At 45.6% G+C, this 18224-nt stretch overlaps 1 protein-coding gene across 1 annotated transcript in view; it reads left to right on the top strand.

Annotated features, from left to right (window-relative positions):
* Positions 1–18224, top strand: part of LOC147706990 (cytochrome P450 2K1-like) — a 528089-nt gene that overhangs the window by 354716 nt on the left and 155149 nt on the right. Inside the window, exon 6 of the mRNA XM_086926217.1 lies at positions 8689–8830. Within this exon, the coding sequence (XP_086782343.1) occupies positions 8689–8830 (142 nt within the window). The remainder of the gene's footprint in view (positions 1–8688; positions 8831–18224) is intronic.

Genomic DNA, 18224 nt, shown 5'->3' with positions numbered 1-18224 from the left:
GGTTTGGTTATTGATGGCGCAGTAGATGGAGATGAAGATGCAGAATTGCTTAATACCCCACCCAAAGTGCTAGTGATGTCCTGTTTCTTTGATGACAGTATATTGTTTGCAGTTTCCAATTCCTTCAAGAGGCGATCTGCTCTAACTTGGTCCAAGATAATTGACCCCTTCCTTTTTATTTCTCCAGTCTTGACCAGGTTGTCTAATCTATCCAGTCTTTTAAAAACGTTATTAAACTGACTTATCATTTGCTTTTCAATCCGGTTAAAAATAGTATCGACTATGGTTTCTATTATGTTCCCATTCTGTCTGGATAGATTGTAATTATCACCCATTAATGCTGTTTGGGTCCATATGGTTTTAGAATTCCTGCAAAGGTGAGTGGTAGATGCATCAGAAATACTGTCCATATCAGCGGAGTCTTTATCCTCTGTAAGGACAATTTGTGCCCCCGAAGATTTATTTTTATTCCACAAACTTTGCGGTGTGGGCTGATTTTTGTGGAATAAGGGCTGTTTCCTTTTATTTGCACTTTGCTTAGTTGTGCTTCTTTTACGTTTTTCCCTTCCCGGTTTGTTACTACTAGAATCAGTGATGTCCAGATTAATGACATCATCCTGCGAGGCAGTTGTAATTGTAGAAACACTCTCTGTCTGGAGGGATACTGGGGATGTCACTGTCAGTATTGGCTTAGGCATTACTGCCGCTGGTGTTGTAAAAGCGGAATCTTGTGCTATGTAGGTGACAGTATTTTCATCATCCAAAATAGTGGGCACGTCAACAAAGGGATGTGACGATTTTACCACAATTATTTCCGGGTTTATGTGTACATCTCCGTTGGCACAGCTTGTACTACTTGTACTACTTGTAAAAGTCATTTTATTGTTAATGGAAAGGTAACCCATAGAAAACATTCTCTCAGTCTCCACTATTTCATTAAAAGCGGAGTCTATCATTGACTCAAAGGAAGTGATGAGGGAGACAGAAGTGTCAACAGCCTTGTTTTTGACATCAATGTTATTGCTGTCATCCATTTTGTACTCCAAAGTAAGTGCTCACCTTTGATACAGATGTTAGAGGGGTGGCCCGCCCGTCCACTGCAGTCCACTGATGGCCACAGACGGCCCGCCCTTTGCCCGGGCTTCGCCTCGGGCGTCCCGCTCGCGTCCCGCGACGCGGGGGTTTCCGATCTTTATGGCAGCGTTGGCGCTCTCTGGGCGCGAGCCGCGTCACTCAGCACGCGCCGCCGCGAGGCCTGCCGGGATTTGTAGTCTCCCGGAGCGGCGGCGCGGAGTCCGGTGCCTTTGGACTCTTGGCGGTGGCGGCGATGGTCGCTGGAGCTCCCTGGTTCTCCCTGGTGCAGTGTCAGCCTTCGTCTGACTCTCGGCGGTGGCGGCAAAGGTCAGTGCTATAAGATCATTCACAAGGACCGTACCGGCCAAACAGGAGGAGGCATCGCTATCGTCCATAAGAAATCCATCCGCATCTCAACCAGCTCAGACGTCAATCTCGCCAACTCCGAACACCTCCACTTCCAGATCCACACCGACCCCAAGACCACACTCAGAGGCACCCTCCTTTACAGACCACCAGGACCCCGCGCACAATTTAGTGAAGACATCACGGACTTCATCACTCCACACGCGCTCCCCTCCGAGGAATACATCCTTTTGGGAGACCTCAACTTTCACCTTGAAAAGAACAACGACCGCAACACCACCACCCTTTTGGACACCCTCGCAAACCTCGGACTTAAACAACTTGTCACCACCCCACCCACATCGCAGGTCACACACTCGACCCTATCTTCACCTCCAGCAAACATGTTTCCTTCAGCCACACCACAGCTCTCCTTTGGACTGACCACAGCTGCGTTCACTTCACCTGCAACAAGCCCACATCCAACAACCACCCCCAACCCACTTTGCAAAGAAACTGGAACAAAATCACCATCGACCAGATCTCCTCATCGCTTCTTCAAAAGCCCCCCGCCCACTCCTCAAACCCTGACCAAGCAGCCACCAACCTCACCCAATGATTATCCAACACCGCCGACATTCTAGCACCGCTGAAAAAACGACAAATCAAACTAGGCAGCAAGAAGGCCTCCTGGTTCAACTACGACCTTAAGAAATCCAAGAAACTCTGTCGCTCCCTCGAGAAGGCCTGGAAAAAAGACCCAACCACCAGCACCAAGGACGCCTTCAAAAACGCCACCCGCATACACCACCAACTAATCCCAAATGCCAAGAAAGCAGCCTTCAAGGACCGTCTAGATAACAACGCCCATAACAGCAAGGAATTATTCAACATCGTCAAAGAATTTACCAACCCCTCAGCCAACTCCAACGACATCACCCCCTCTCAAGCCCTCTGCGACTCCCTAGCCTCATTCTTCCACGATAAAATTGCAGACATCCACAACAGCTTCGACAACCAACCCAAGACCAACCCACCCAACCCCCTGCAGGACACCCACCCCCCCTGAACACCCTCCAGGACTGGAAGCCAATCTCAACTGAGGACACCATCCGGCTGATGAATTCTATCCATTCAGGATCCCCCACAGACCCCTGCCCTCACCACATCTTCAACAAAGCAGACTCCATTATTGCACCACACCTCCGAGACGTCATCAATTGCTCCTTCAACTCTGCATCCTTCCCGGAAAGCTGGAAACATGCCGAACTCAGCGCCCTCCTGAAGAAACCCACAGCGGACCCCACCAAACTCAAAAACTATCGCCCCATCTCGCTCCTTCCATTCCCGGCCAAAGTCATCGAGAAAGCTGTCAACAACCAGCTCGCCGAATTCCTCGAAACCAACAAATCCCTCGACTCTTCACAGTCCGGCTTCCGAGCTAAGCACAGCACCGAAACCGCCCTCATCGCAGCAACAGACAACATTCGAACTCTACTGGACAATGGAGACACAGTCGCCCTCATCCTCCTCGACCTCTCCGCAGCATTCGACACAGTCTGCCATAGCACCCTTCTACAGCGCCTCAAAGACATCGGAATCCAAGGAAAAGCTCTGGAATGGATCACCTCGTTCCTCTCCGGAAGAACCCAGAGAGTCCGCCTTCCACCATTCAAATCAGAGGCTACTGAAGTCATCTGCGGAGTACCTCAAGGATCCTCACTCAGTCCCACCCTATTCAACGTTTACATGAGACCCCTTGCGGCCATCGCACGCCAACATAACCTCAACATCATCTCCTACGCCGACGACACTCAACTGATCCTATCACTCACCAGAGACCCTAACACGGTCAAAACCAACCTTCACGAAGGGATGAAAGAAGTAGCCGAATGGATGAAGCACAGCCGACTGAAACTGAACTCAGACAAAACAGAAGTCCTCATCCTAGGTACCTCCCCTTCCACCTGGGACGACTCTTGGTGGCCAGAAGCCCTTGGAAAAGCACCCATCCCGACGGACCACGCACGGAACCTGGGCGTCATCCTGGATTCCTCACTCTCGATGAACAGACAAGTCAACGCCGTTTCTTCATCTTGCTTCAACATTCTTCGCATGCTCAAAAAAACTTTCCGCTGGATCCCCACCGAAACCAGAAAAACAGTCACCCACGCTCTGGTCACAAGCCGACTGGACTACGGAAACACCCTCTACGCCGGCACCACCGCAAAACTCCAGAAGAAACTACAACGTATCCAGAACGCCTCAGCCAGGCTCATATTAGACATCCTGCGTCAAGAGCACATCTCTGATCACCTGAAAAACCTCCACTGGCTCCCTGTCAATAAGAGGATCACCTTCCGGCTCCTAACCCACGCACACAAAGCACTCTACGAAATCGGTCCTGAATGCCTCAACTCACGACTATCCTTCTACACCCCTTCACGCCAACTACGATCCTCCAACCAAGCCCTTGCCACTGTACCTCGCATCAACAAAACCACCATGGGAGGTAGATCCTTCTCCTACCTAGCAGCGAAAACTTGGAACTCACTTCCCACACACCTTCGTCTCACTCAGAACCACCTAGCATTCAGAAAGCAACTCAAAACATGGATTTTCGACAAATAACTCCCCACCCTTCTTCAAGCGCCTTGAGACCCTCTGGGTATGTAGCGCGCTATACAATTTTTTTTGACTTGACTTGACTTGACAGAGAAGGGCAGGAAAGTGAGACAAAGGAGAGAGGGAAGTAGATAGTAATGAGTGAGACAGTGAGGAGTGTGTCAGAGGCAACAGGAGAGACAATAGAAAGGTCGCTAGGACAGAGGGGGGGTCAGAGATCGCTAAAATGGCGGAGGAGAAAGGTAGAAGAAGAAGCGAGTCATAAAAAGAAAATGATAGGGAGCATAAAGTTCCAAGTCCGAAAGTCCAGGAAGAGGACTGCCATAGCCAGCAAGTCCGGGGGGAGAAAGGCAGTCCGCAGCAAAGTCACAGCCTCATCGTCCATGAGGAGTTGGGGCAGAGGAGTTCAATCCGGAGACCAGGGGTCAGAGAAGAAAGACCACAGGCGCCAAGGCAGCTGATCGCAGAACGGGAGGCAGTAAAGTCTAAAACAAAGTTTAAAGGAAGGAGGAGGGGGCCTCTCACCAGAGCCCAGTTAAACATGCTGTGGGTGGTGGTGTTGTGCGTGGGGGGCTTAGCGGCCGCTAAAAGCAGGCTCTTGGTGGTCCGATAGTCCCGTAGTCCGCCCCCGATCTTATCTGGTGAGCTTCCATGCAGAAAATGGCACCTGCCCGGGTGCTGAGCTGTTGGTAGTGGAGGAGCATGGAGCCTGGAGAGGGGCAGGAGCGCTGGGCTCTCCACGGTTGTTGTTTCTCTGGTCGGTCTGAGCTCCTGAGTTGACCAGCTGCTGAAAATCCGCGCTTCCTGCTTATCCATCACCCGGCCAGGGTCGGCCCTCCCCGTGATCCGGAGCTCGCACTCCCCGGCGCATGCAACAGTTGCGAAAAATGAATTATGTAATATGTGACATCATCAGCAGTGGATTGCAGGTGCGCAAATTATAGTTAGTACAACTAACTATAACAGAGGAATTTCAATGGTTTTGTACAAGTGAAATGTCCAGCTAACTATAACACCCCTAAAACATATGGTTTTTTCTGTGAATTTCTAAGGTTTTTTAAACGCTAACTCCTAACTATAACATACCTGAAGCCTATGGTTTTTTCAATGATTTTCAAAGGTTTTGTAAATGCTAATTCCTAACATTAACATATCTGAAACCTATGTTTTTTTCAGTGAATTTCATAGGTTTTTTAAATGATAATTTTTAAATATATTAATTGCTATATTTTTTTTGATACTGCTTTTCTACATTTTTAAAACTATTTATTTTCACATATTTTATTTTTTAAATTACATTACATATTTTTAATATAAATAGAAAAAAATGTTTTTAAAAATATTGAAACTCTAATTTTGTTTTTTTTATTTTATATTTTTTAAATTTATTTATAATATTTTTTTCACATTTTTTTGGGAGTCGCACACCCAAAGCTTACCTTTCTCGACCACTGCGCGGAACCTAGCCGCCATTTTATGATTGTTGTGTAGGATCCACGTAGGGTGTGCGATGAGTACGTATTTTCCTGCGCGATTCCTATTCGACCGGTACGCGATTTCAGGCACATGTGCGACACATGCGTATTACGTTATGCCCCGCTCGCGCGCTTCCATGCGACGTCATATATGTGTTCGATGCGGTGGGTGTGTGACTTCTGCGAAATCTTTTACTGTCTAAAAAGATATATATATGTATTTATAATAAATATTAAGGCAAGATATTATCTGAGCTAATCATAAATATAATATACTTTTACTTTTAATCAACCTATATTAGTTTTTAATGGGATTTCGCGAAGTCGCTTTGGGTGCGTGCTGCCTGTGCGCTGGATGCGCGGACCCCATGTGACCTGAAAAAAAGAGATTTGATTGGTTCATAACACTTCCTATTCTAACTATTGAAGGACCCCACCAATTTCAATCATTCGCTTAGACCTTCTTTGGAGGAACAACTCTCTACTGAGAAGAACCTTTTTTGGGAAATTGCACACCTGCTATTTCTTGCAATGGCTTCAGGACAGCAGCTACCATCTGAATCTGACCACTCTTCGGATGATGAATTTGTTCAAGAACCTCCATGTACTGAGAGATACACCTCAATGGTGTGGAAGTTTTTTTCAATACCGGAGGGACAGAAGAAAGTGAACGCAGCGAAAGTCACATGCAAAGTCCGCAAAAGGGTCCTGTCAAGAGGTGACCCCACCCAAAAAAAAATACTCTTGTGGGACCGCAAGTATGTTAAAACATCTTAAGACGCAGCACTCTGTGAACTTGGCGAAGGAGGAATGCAAAAGACTTTGTGAAAATACTTCAGCTGCAGTTGCAAGCACCTCTGCTGCTGCTTCGTCCTCACAACATCTGGACATACATCCACAGTTTGTCCAACTCAAAATACAATGTATTAAGTGCAACAGATTGCTCTGTTACGGAGAGCAGGCTTGGACTTGATTTGCAGAGCACAAGAGAACCATCGGTGCTAGAGGTTTTTTTTTCCTGAAGTTCATTGTTTTGTTCCTCCATTTCTCTTTCTTTCCTTTTGAAAACCATATGCACACAGACTCACAGTGTGATTCTAGACAAGCAACACTATTCCTTGGACTTTACCAAAACACATTCACTAGTCTGGAAGGGGTAAGGTGACTGCATACATTCTACATATTTCAGAACTACACTCTAGTGTAAAGGCCTGACTCATTCTACGAATGCATAAGCAATGACTGGTTTCCAATTCTACCAAAACTTGAGAACAGGATACGTTTTTAAGCAGTTGTCTGTCAATAAACACATGATGTAACCAAATGCTTCTCTCACAATGGTTGCCCAAATGCGCACAGCCTCACAGTGTGATTCTAGACAAGCAACACTATCCCTTGGACTTTACCAAATCACATTCAGTACTCTGGAAGGGGTAAGGTGACTGCACACAATCTACATATTTCTGGACTGCACTTTAGTAATGTGTCTGCAAAGTCATGAAGTACCCAAATGCTTCTCTCACAATGGTTCCTAAATGCACACAAACTCACAGTGTGATTCTAGACAAGCAACACTATCCCTTGGACTACTGAACCACCATAACCAAAAGGCACGAGTGTGAACCAAAGGCTACCTCTTTGCCAGTAGGTAATATAGACATATATATATTTATATATATATATATATATATATATATATATATATATAGTAGAGCAAATTGCGCAAGCGCTTCGGGAGGGCTCACCGCTTCATCCAACCCTCCGGTCTGTGTTTGGCTCCTCAGTAATGTTCACAGGTTCCCTTGAGTTAAAAATTGAGTCTGACGTGTTTCCGGGCCAACAAACGCCCCTTCCTCATGGACTGTGCGCAGTTCATCACCATGCTCTCTTCACGCTAGTCAAACGCGTTTTTGTTTGACCAGCTGGCGTCGTCCTCCCTAAGTGGGTGGAGTTTGGCAACACCGGGACTCATGGTTGACGTAGTCCTGTGAAGAGAAGGAAAATAATGACCTTAAGTAGGTTGGCGTGTCTGCACTTTCATTTCTTGTCATTAAAATCCTTAAGTAGGATGGGAGGGAAGCTGCGGGCATCACGTTATATTCAAATGGATGTTGCGCTGACATACAAGTGTGTTTGATCTTGCCTCAGTCTCTTAGGACAGGATACATGTTCCGCCATCAGAGTGCAGGAAGTTAAAGTTTGAGAGCTGTGTTGGTACTTGGTGGAGCTGTGTTGGTGCAGAAGAGAGATGTGAGGGGGAAGGAGGGATTAAAAGAATGATGCAAATTCATCACAGCATTTGATCAACTTATTACTTTCCAGTTGAGGAAAAGAAGATGTTTGTTGCTTTATGATGTTGAAAAGTTCTTTAGGTATGTTTTTGGACTTGTCTAGTTGTTCCCGGAAAAAGGAGGATTTTTCTTTGAAGATGTTTTTTGAATTTTTGGTGTTTGGCCTTGAGGATTAAGAGATTCGTTTCTAATGGATTCTGTTTGGATGGATTGACAGCTCAATACCCACACCCTCATTTCCACTCACTGTGTGTTCTTCCATCATTGGTCTTTCCATTCTGGGGTTTCCTTCCACTATGCTGTTCTACTATCCTATGGCTGGAGTGTACAGAGTTCTTGCCCCGGAATAGAAGTGTTGCCGATCTGAGTGATAGCTGCGTAACTCCGTAATTCTCTGTACCCAGACCCCAAATTCTTCAGTTTTCAAAAATGTAATTGATGATTTACACTCTTACCTTGAAACCAGTGGAATTACATCCTCCCCCAGCTCTAGAAAAGATAAAGGACTGCTGGGAGTATATTCATGCCAATGTTAGGACCTGTGCATATAGCATGACATGCTAGTTCTACTGCATATACCAATCTTTAATAGCCTGGGAAATGGGTACGCTATGACTGAACTGCCTAACCACAAGCTGCAGCACTAGGTTTACAAATCAATGAGATTGCTTGATTAAAAAATTGGATACAATGGACTTGACAAGATCATATTATTAACAATAAAACAACAGCCACCAATCACATATATTGCTGTGACTCTAGAAATCATTTGCACAATAAGGAGACTAGTTTTAACTGTTGTTGGAAAATGTCGCCACCGGCAATTACTAGTGACTAATAAATATATAGCAACTTAACACTTACTTTTCCCTTCCTAGGAAAAGTCTAAGCCGGACACATACTTCCATGACAAGAACCTAAAATGCGTTGTGAGAAATCTGTTTGCAGCTGGAATGGAGACCACTTCCACATCTCTTCGTTGGGGGATGTTACTCATGATGAAATACCCTGATATTCAAAGTAAGGAATTTAAAAATGTCAATACTGACTTTGTACTCACCATTTTCAAACATCCAATTGTTATTGTTATTGTTATCGGCACTTATATAGTGCACTATCACGCTACGGGCATCCTGGCGCTTGTCATACATGTGCCCCAATTGAACCCATAATGAGTGAGGTGAAGTTAGCAGAAAGTATTTAAGGGGAATGGATGGAATCATGCTCTAGGATAGAGCCATGTCTTCATGCTTTTTCTAAATTGAAGAAGATCCTCCAGCTGTCTCAACTCAGGTGGAAGATTGTTCAAGAGCAGTGCAGCAGCAGTGCTGAAGGCCCTGCCTCATGATTTCTTTTTCTTATCAGTGTCCCATGCCCAAAATACTGTATCCATCCACATTTCTAGGATTTTTTTTGTTTTGTTTACATACTCTCCCTGTGCACACATTTAAAGTGTGTTTGTGTAGTTTCCCCTGTGCAGCGCTTTTGTTGGGTACTTTTACATAGCGCGATACACAAACACCAGTTCTATTACAGATGGACACATTCCAGGCATAAGAGATTAAGTGAAAGTGAATTGCTCAGTCTCAGGATGTTGACCCTCCTGCCGAGGCTGAACCCTATTCCCCAGTTTCAGAGGTGGCCGTGCTAGCCCTTACACTTCGTTCTTGGCTATCAGCATACAACATGGCTGGCACTACTTTGGAATGTTCAATTAAAATGCATTCTCATTATGCATTTCAAAGCAGTGCCGGCCATCTTGTTTTTATGCATTTAACTTGTATGGAGTGAACCTCACTGTGCTGTATTCCAACCCTACCGACATCGCGAGCTTGGAGAACCTGTACTACCTCGCACCGCCTTGCCACAGTGTTTTGGCTATTACTTTCTCTTCAGCAGTCAGCTGTAGGCTATGCTGTGTCTTGGTCACCAGTGTTGGGCTTTTGTAATGGGAAGCTAAACGGAAATTGAATTGCATTCTGCCAACACTTTCCATGCTGGTGACACAGGCATCGAAAGCTGACATCCGGTGGCACATCCAAACCACCTTCATACAAACTACCCCAACAGGGCAGGGCTTTGTTCATAAACACGTATCCCTACCCAACCTCCTTATCTTCAGTGTCTGCGGGTCAAAAACCTGCGGCTGGTCAGTTTCCACCAATGCCAAAAGCAGATAATTTAAGACAGATCGCAAAGCCATGCCTCCCGCCTCAGCCCTGGGCTGCCATCAGTAGGACTGTTGTCTGCTATGAGTGGCGAGGTGGGTGGGGAGGTGGGGGTGACATAGGGGTCATGAAGAAAGGTTGGCAAAATAACACAATATATAATAATTTGTGAAAAAGCCTTCCCTTCAGCTGGCCCCATTCAGCTTCGCGCTCCTCTCCTCCTCTTCTTCAGGCACAAGCTCCCAGCCTGCCCTGCCGCCAATTCTGAAGCTGCTCTCACATGAGAGCAGCTTCAGGATTGGCCTGAGTCCTCTAGATTAGCGCTCCAGACAGACTGGGAGTCTGTGCCTTCTTTCTATAACCCCAAGCAATGCAGCTGGGGTTGGAGAAAGCTTAACTGAGCACAAGGGTTTGGTCGGCCTGAGACAGCCAGCCAAACCATTATGCACAGTGAAAGGAGTGCATTACCTCTCCCCTCTGTGCAGCCATCCCCCAAGGCCCCATCCACAAGACCCGTCAGGAAAGGTGAAATGAAACGAGTGTCATTTTATTTTTCCTTTCCTGCCATTTATGGGGGGAGATGCTCCTCCACAATAGGGGACGAGCCGCTTCTGGCTGCAATGTGAGACACCAGCCACCACAAACACAGAAATTAGTCCACCTCATGCCCATTCACCCGTGTGACCAAACCTAACCTCGAGCACTGACCGGAGATCTAACAGGGCTCTCCAACTGGCAGAGTGTGAATACTACTTTAGATGCATATGCATTCAGCATAAGTCGGCAGATTTGGAAATCAAGTTGCTACCTAATTACACCTGGCAAAGCAAACACTTTAAACAGATTACAGGGCGAATCCCTAGCAGTGTGGCAGTAAGTTCTAAACTCATCAAACATTTTGGGAAAAAGGAGCACACAAACAGGATCTATTGTGAAGAGATCTATTATGCAGTTTATTCTGGAAACATTGGGGCATATTATCAAGCCTGTGTGCTAAAATTATCGCCGCTTTATCGGCCGAAAACGGCCGATAAAGCGGCGATAATGGGCTTGATAATATGCTCTGTGGAATTCCAATCGAAGCCCATGTTAGATGTCTTCACATCTAACATGTGCTTCGATTGGAATTCCATAGAGCCTATTATCAAGCCCATTATCGCCGCTTTATCGGCCGTTTTCGGCCGATAAAGCGGCGATAATTTTAGCGCACAGGCTTGATAATATGCCCCATTGATTCATCAATTTAGCACTTCTTTCTTTTTTATTTAACAAAATTACTTGCTCGCTATGCACACCACAAACAGTAGATACTCATGATACATGTTGTAGTCATTTAGAGTAATATCAACTTGAATACAAATGTGCCATGAATTAAGTATGTGGTTATAATTAAGACACTTAAGTCTGTGGTGTGTGAAAATTAAACAGAGCAGGAGAAGGCTTTTAATAACTCGCAGTGGAAATACAATGACAGAATTAGCATTTTCCTTTTAATTATTTATCTCTGGATTTTCCCATGCAGTCCAATCATTTAATTACAAATCCCCATAGTACTCTTATTCACTTCAATTGTTGTCTTTATTTAAACCCAAAACAAAGCCACCATATTTACATTATTTACTATGCTGCGACCACTTCAACTTGCTCTTCTTACACATCGCTTCACCAGCCTGCAGTGAGATATCCAAGTAAGGAAGTTTTATTTTTTTCCTTAATCTTACTTGAACAGTATCAAAAACAATTGTACTCCTTTCATCAATTTTGTGTAGAAGACTAACACAATTTACATTTAAAATACTTCTGACTCCCACAACATGCTTTTTGAATGCGACGCCCCCATGACTCCCACAATATGTTGCTTTAATTGGCTGCAGACACTGTGTGGTCTTGGTCACATTTTTGTATTTCTTTTTGTCTTTTGTGTCAGTAGCTATGAATAAGTTATTGTGTGTCTTTTTTAAACTTTTGCCAGCCACAGCAACAGCAATTTTATATAGCATGAACTTGCACGCTTTAGAAGAGGCCAAATTATATTACATTTATGGGATGTCTTTAATAATTAGCTTTGGAGCCATTACATAAGAGACCCAATGAATATTTGCTGTCCCCTCCTGGTTACTTGCTGCTCTCCCACACTGTTAATAAAATGTGCTGCAGACATTGTGTGGTAGTGGCACATATTTAAATTTCAGAGTTGTTTGTTATCGTTTTTTTGGTCCTGAGGAAGATAACCAAGAGGATGGCTTCTGAAACATGCCGACCTTGTAGGAGGTGACTCATTATAGTACACCACCTGCACCTCCCCACTTTTACTATTCTCAGCCAGGGAAGACAAAGTATTTTCGTTCCACTAACCAGAGAATTTTTAACTATCTCACATTTTCTTTTCACAATCCCACGCACTACACATACTCACCAATCACTGCATAAAGTGCTCCTGCGTCTACGTGAGTTGTAACACGCCCCGTCCTGTAGAGGTGTGGGAAGACTCCAATGATGAAGCATGACACTGAATCAGGTTTCAGTGTGTGAGGACGATTCTACCTTTTTCCCCTTTACTCCCTCCTTTGATTTTTTGATGGGTACCATAGGATAGCCACTAAATGATTGAAAGTATAACTTTTATTTATACACTTACATTACAAGCAGAGTGACTCATGATTTTGGTCCTGACGAATGCAATGAATCTGTCAGTCAATTTAGGCAGAAACATGTTGACCTTAACCCCTTCCATGCTCATGACGAACTGAGCTCGTTATGAGCCACGGTGCTCCGGTGCTCATGACGAGCTCAGCTCGTCATGGCCCGTGGAACGCTCAGGTGCGGGGAGAATTCCCCCGCTGTGCTGAACGTTCCACAGAGCCAATGCACCTGTGACGAGCTGAGCTTGTCATGAGCACAGGAGCACTGTAGCTCATGACGAGCTCAGCTCGTCATGAGCATGCGGGCGCTGTGCGCGCCCCCCTGCCCCCCGGCACATCAGGGGAATAACCCCCGCAGCGAAGGGGTTAATATGAAGTAGTAGAACAGCCATATTCTGATTTCACACTGCTTGTTTTTAATCCTATTCATTGAGAATACCAGAATAAAAGTATTTCTACCCACCAAGAGATAGTTTTAATACACACATTTTTGTTTGCATTGTTAGAACTCACCCCAGCATGGAGAGGATTGGAAGGACAGCTGACAGAGCTGTTTGAGCCCAAAAAATAAGTGCCCACTCGTGAAAAAATTTAGGGCCAGATGTAGGAAGGCAAATACCGGTCAGTAACGGCTGATTTCGGCCGCTACCGACCGGTATTTGGAGTTTGGGATGTAGGGGCATGTTAAAATACAGATTCGGTAATTTTACCGATTCAGTAAAATACAGAATCGGTAAAATTACCGAATCTGTATTTTGACATGTAGGTAGCACTGTAATCAGTGCTACAGGGGTTTAAGAATTCGTTATTTACCACCAACTAGAAGTTGGTGGTAAATAATAAAAACCCTTTGAAAAGCATTTTTTTTGCTTTTAAAACAGTGCCATGTTGCAGACATACATGCCCTAAGGGCATCTATGTCTGCAACATGTGCACCCATGCACAATTGAGGGGTGCAACAGGGTGTCAAAGTGACACCTTGCCACCCTTCTATGTTTCCCCCAATTACCGAATCGGTATTTACGGATTCGGTAATTGACATTCATTCCTATGGGCCTCCAGGCCAATAGGAATGAATGGCAGTTACCGTATCGGTAAATACCGATTTGGTAATTACCGAATCATACCGATTCTGTAATTAAATCGGTAAAATTACCTACATCCCGATTGCCAGTTCTTAAATACTGAATCGGTATGATTCGGTATTTAAGAATCGGTAATCTGGGATTACTTACATCGGGCCCTTAGTATTTAGAGCATTCAACAAATGTTATTGAGTCTGCCGATACATTAAATTGAGTGCGGGTGGCCCTTCACGAAGGCTCACAGGAACGTGTTGTTGTTCTCCCACAGTATAGCTTCTAGCTTCAGTGGACCTCCTTTAGGGAGGTTATTTCCTGATCCAAGGTAACCTGGAAATTCGCACGCCACACCTTGCCTTGTTCCGGTTTTAATTTAGTTCACCAGCCATCACTGTGTTTCTCAAACATAATCTGTTCTTAGCATAAGGTCTACTACTCTACAGCTTGTAGATCACTTAAACGGTTGCCCATGGGAGAAGTGGGCATGGGACGCTGGCAGTGTCTGTCGTTTTATATATCAGAGGATTGAATTTCCCACTATAACATGGTTATCTGGTGGCATTTTCACTTTCTAAACACACAACATTTATTTTTTCACTATTTACTTTAGCGCATTGGTTTTGCTAGTTCTTCCTGCACAATGCAGTAGCGCGGGAACTGGAATTAACTCTTTATGCACCAATGTAAAGGGCATAACTGGCTGATGTGTATAACCAAAGCACCGTAGGTAGTCTAGTGAGTTGGGATCCTGCTGCATAAAGTGTGTGTAACCTGCAGGAGCGAGGATTTGGGTTGAGGTGGTGCTCATCCCAATTCAGCCTTTCACCCTCCGAGAGGAGTGCCCCAGATTTGTGTAATATCTGTGATTTAGATGCCAGTGTGCCAATCCGTTGCAGCGAGGTGAGCGTCCTACTTACTCCATCAATACTGCAAAAATACATGATATGTCCCTGGACCAGCTAAACCTTGCATGGTATAGTCAGTCTGTGTCTTCCTGGTTTGGGCTTAACATGTTTGGTACTCAAGCTGCCCTCCCCCACCGCCCTTTCCACATTTCCTAAACAGGCTACAGGTGAAGGAAAGGGTGCTTTCTAAAGTGCCTTTCGAGCTGTTTAAAGGCCTGGCATTTTCAGACATCACATGAACAAGCTTTATTCAATTTGTCATAAAATCATAAAAGCATTCAGTTAAAAGGACATTTCATAAAAAGAGCTTACATAAAATTAATTTTACAAAATGATTTGCATAGTAAAAGGAATGCGTTTAGATTTAATCACAGTTATTTCAGGTTTCATTTGAATTTAGATAAAATGCAATATTAAAATTAAGATTGTTTTTCTACGTTTCACTATACCTTATAAAAAGAGTCATGGCTAATTTGTACTCTGTATGCCACAGCCTAGGTTATTTTTCCTGGCCTGAAACACTGCCCATAAAAAAGTCATCATTCTACAGCACATCTCCACTGATGATTATGATTCTAAGTACAGATATGCAGGCCAACATTGAGCAAAAGACATGTGTTTAATAAGCTGTAGGACACACCTCTTTCTATGTTTTGCATAAAATGTACAAAATGGCACCACATGCATTGTATTCTGGAGCATGTTATCATTACATGGGCTTTTGCTAGGTAAGCGCCGCGATTTGAGGCTGCTCCTGAAAGATTTTATTTGCTGCTAACTAGCGCGAGCACAGCGCTTTTTAAAACGCGGAAATAATTAATTAATTGTTCACTTTTTTAAAATTAATCGAAGGGTCCTGTTTCCTGGTGGGGTTTGAGTTAGGACATACCCACACTCTAATCGGAGATTGCACCGCTGTTGAGCGGGTCTTTAGCTGCTTTCTTGCTCTCTTGGGGTGGGAAGACATCTTGGGGGAGGAAGCGCCGCTTTGGGACGCCATTGTGGTTTGCAGCCTAGTTGCTGCCTGGCCACCTGCACGCTCGAGGCTACTTAAGCTGAGAAGCACAGGGCTTCTTCTTGCTAGGTAAGCGCCGCGATTTGAGGCTGCTCCTGAAAGATTTTATTTGCTGCTAACTAGCGCGAGCACAGCGCTTTTTAAAACGCGGAAATAATTAATTAATTGTTCACTTTTTTAAAATTAATCGAAGGGTCCTGTTTCCTGGTGGGGTTTGAGTTAGGACATACCCACACTCTAATCGGAGATTGCACCGCTGTTGAGCGGGTCTTTAGCTGCTTTCTTGCTCTCTTGGGGTGGGAAGACATCTTGGGGGAGGAAGCGCCGCTTTGGGACGCCATTGTGGTTTGCAGCCTAGTTGCTGCCTGGCCACCTGCACGCTCGAGGCTACTTAACCCTGCCCTCATGCAGGCGCGCAGCGTATGCGCGCAGCGTGGGCGCGCCGGAGGCTCGCCAGAGGCAAGCCCATCTGTGCCCATCAGGGCCCAGACGGGACCCGGGGCCACGACCCCTGGTTCTCGCTTGGTCTACTCCAGAGGTGAGTTGGAGTCTTTGAACTCCTGTAATCTTGATATCAGCCCAGAATGTGTTGCCATTCTTGAGCGCGAGAGACTCCTGTCTACCCCCACTCCCCAGTCGGATCGGAAGGTGATAAGTCAAGCCCGAGGCTTACGCTTTGGCCTACTTAATACTCGCTCCCTGCAACGACACAATCTAGAGGTGTTCACCCTTCTAGAAGGAGGAGAACTAGATCTCCTGGGACTCACCGAGACATGGTTAGAGGATTCCTCTATGCCGGATCTCGTTGCCTCCCTACCACCCGACTTCTCGGCACTTTTCCACAATAGATCTGGAGACAAGAGGGGGGGAGGTGTTGCCCTCCTGTACAACTCACGCCTTTTGGTCGAAAGGGTCCTGATGGAAAATTTAGCAGGTGCGGAAGTGATGGGTGTTAAGCTGCAATCAGGAACGGTCTGTTTGCTGATTATGCTAGTCTATCGCCCTCCGTGGACTACGCCTGACTTCCCTGACTTGTTCATAAGACTGGTACAGGACATTCGCTCAAGATATGACAAGGTAATGATAATGGGGGATTTTAACTACCATTGGGAGAAGGTCCCAAAAGATGGTCAGGCGTTACAGATTGATGAGGCACTAACCTCATTAGATCTGGTTCAACAAGTAAGAGGACCAACACATGCCAAGGGACACACTCTAGACTTGGTGTGGACGACAGTTCCTGTTCAGGACATGGTTGCGGCTCAGCCATGCGTGTGGTCTGACCACTACTTGGTGAGAGGCAAGGTTTTGGCGAATAGACAGAAAACAACAACTAAAGGAGGATGGAAGGCAGTTAGGAAGTGGAATAAGATCGATGGGGAAAAAATGGTAAATATACTTCGCACCAACTCCCTTGCTAACGATCGCCCCCTCAACCCAGAGGCCCTTTGTGGGGCACTCACGGACAAACTTCAGATTGCTATAGACACAGTTGCACCAATCTGTAGGGTGAACCGCTCGGATAGGAAACGAGGGGCCCCATGGTACAATGAGTCACTCAGAGCTCAGAAACGGGTGCTACGTAAACGGGAAAGATACTGGCGGAAAAACTATAGTCCTGACTCTCGCAGTAACTACCTACGGGCTCTCGCTGATTATAAGCAAGCGATTATAGCCAGGAAGTCCGAGTTCTACGAAGAGAGGATTTCTTCAGCCACGAACCCTCAGAAAGAAGTCTTCAGAGTCCTTACGGAGCTCAGGAAGAATAAGGAACAGTCCCCGGACTTTAGTCAGGAGGATTGTCAGAAGTTCCAGGACTTCTTTACCAACAAAGTCATTGACTTGGTCACTGAAATTGCGGCAACCTCGCAAATTGACTGTCCACCGGTGGATGTCCCAGCCATACTGCCAATTACAATCCCGCTTTCTAATCTACCCATGATCACTAAGGATAGTTTAGTCTCCCTTACGGGACGGGTTAAGTCCGGTTCTAGGTCGGACCCATGCCCACCTGAAGTGTTTAAACTTGCACTCCCGGGCATTGAGGAGGACGTGCTGAGTCTCCTGAATCTTTCTCTACAAACGGGCCAAGTGCCATCGGCCTTCAAGGAAGCTCGTCTGATTCCCTTGTTAAAAAAACCAGGGGCAGACGCAAAATGTCTGAAGAACTTCAGACCAATTTCCCAGCTACCATTTCTGGCGAAGGTTCTGGAGCAGCATGTCCTTATTACCCTCTCTGAACATCTGGAAAGTAACATGCTGCTAGAACCGAACCAAGCAGGGTTCCGCACGAACCACAGCACGGAGCTGGTGATGTTGTCAATCGTGGATGAACTTAGGAACAGAGCAGACAAGAAAATCCCGGGGGCCCTGGTGCTGTTGGACCTCTCCGCGGCATTTGATACCGTGTGTCATGAACAACTACTGTCGCGGATGAGGGATATCGGCATTCAGGGCATAGCATTGGCATGGTTCACATCCTTTCTTCAAGGGAGGACGCAGAAAGTGCAATTGGGTGACATGCTTTCTACCGCAACCTCGATCACTTGCGGGGTCCCACAAGGGTCGGCTCTGTCACCCCTATTGTTCAATATATACCTGC

Source organism: Lissotriton vulgaris, chromosome 6, assembly GCF_964263255.1.
Source record: "Lissotriton vulgaris chromosome 6, aLisVul1.2, whole genome shotgun sequence".
Lineage (NCBI taxonomy): Eukaryota > Metazoa > Chordata > Amphibia > Caudata > Salamandridae > Lissotriton > Lissotriton vulgaris.
Note: the sequence above shows the minus strand (reverse complement) of the source record. Positions and strands in the feature narration are given on the sequence as shown.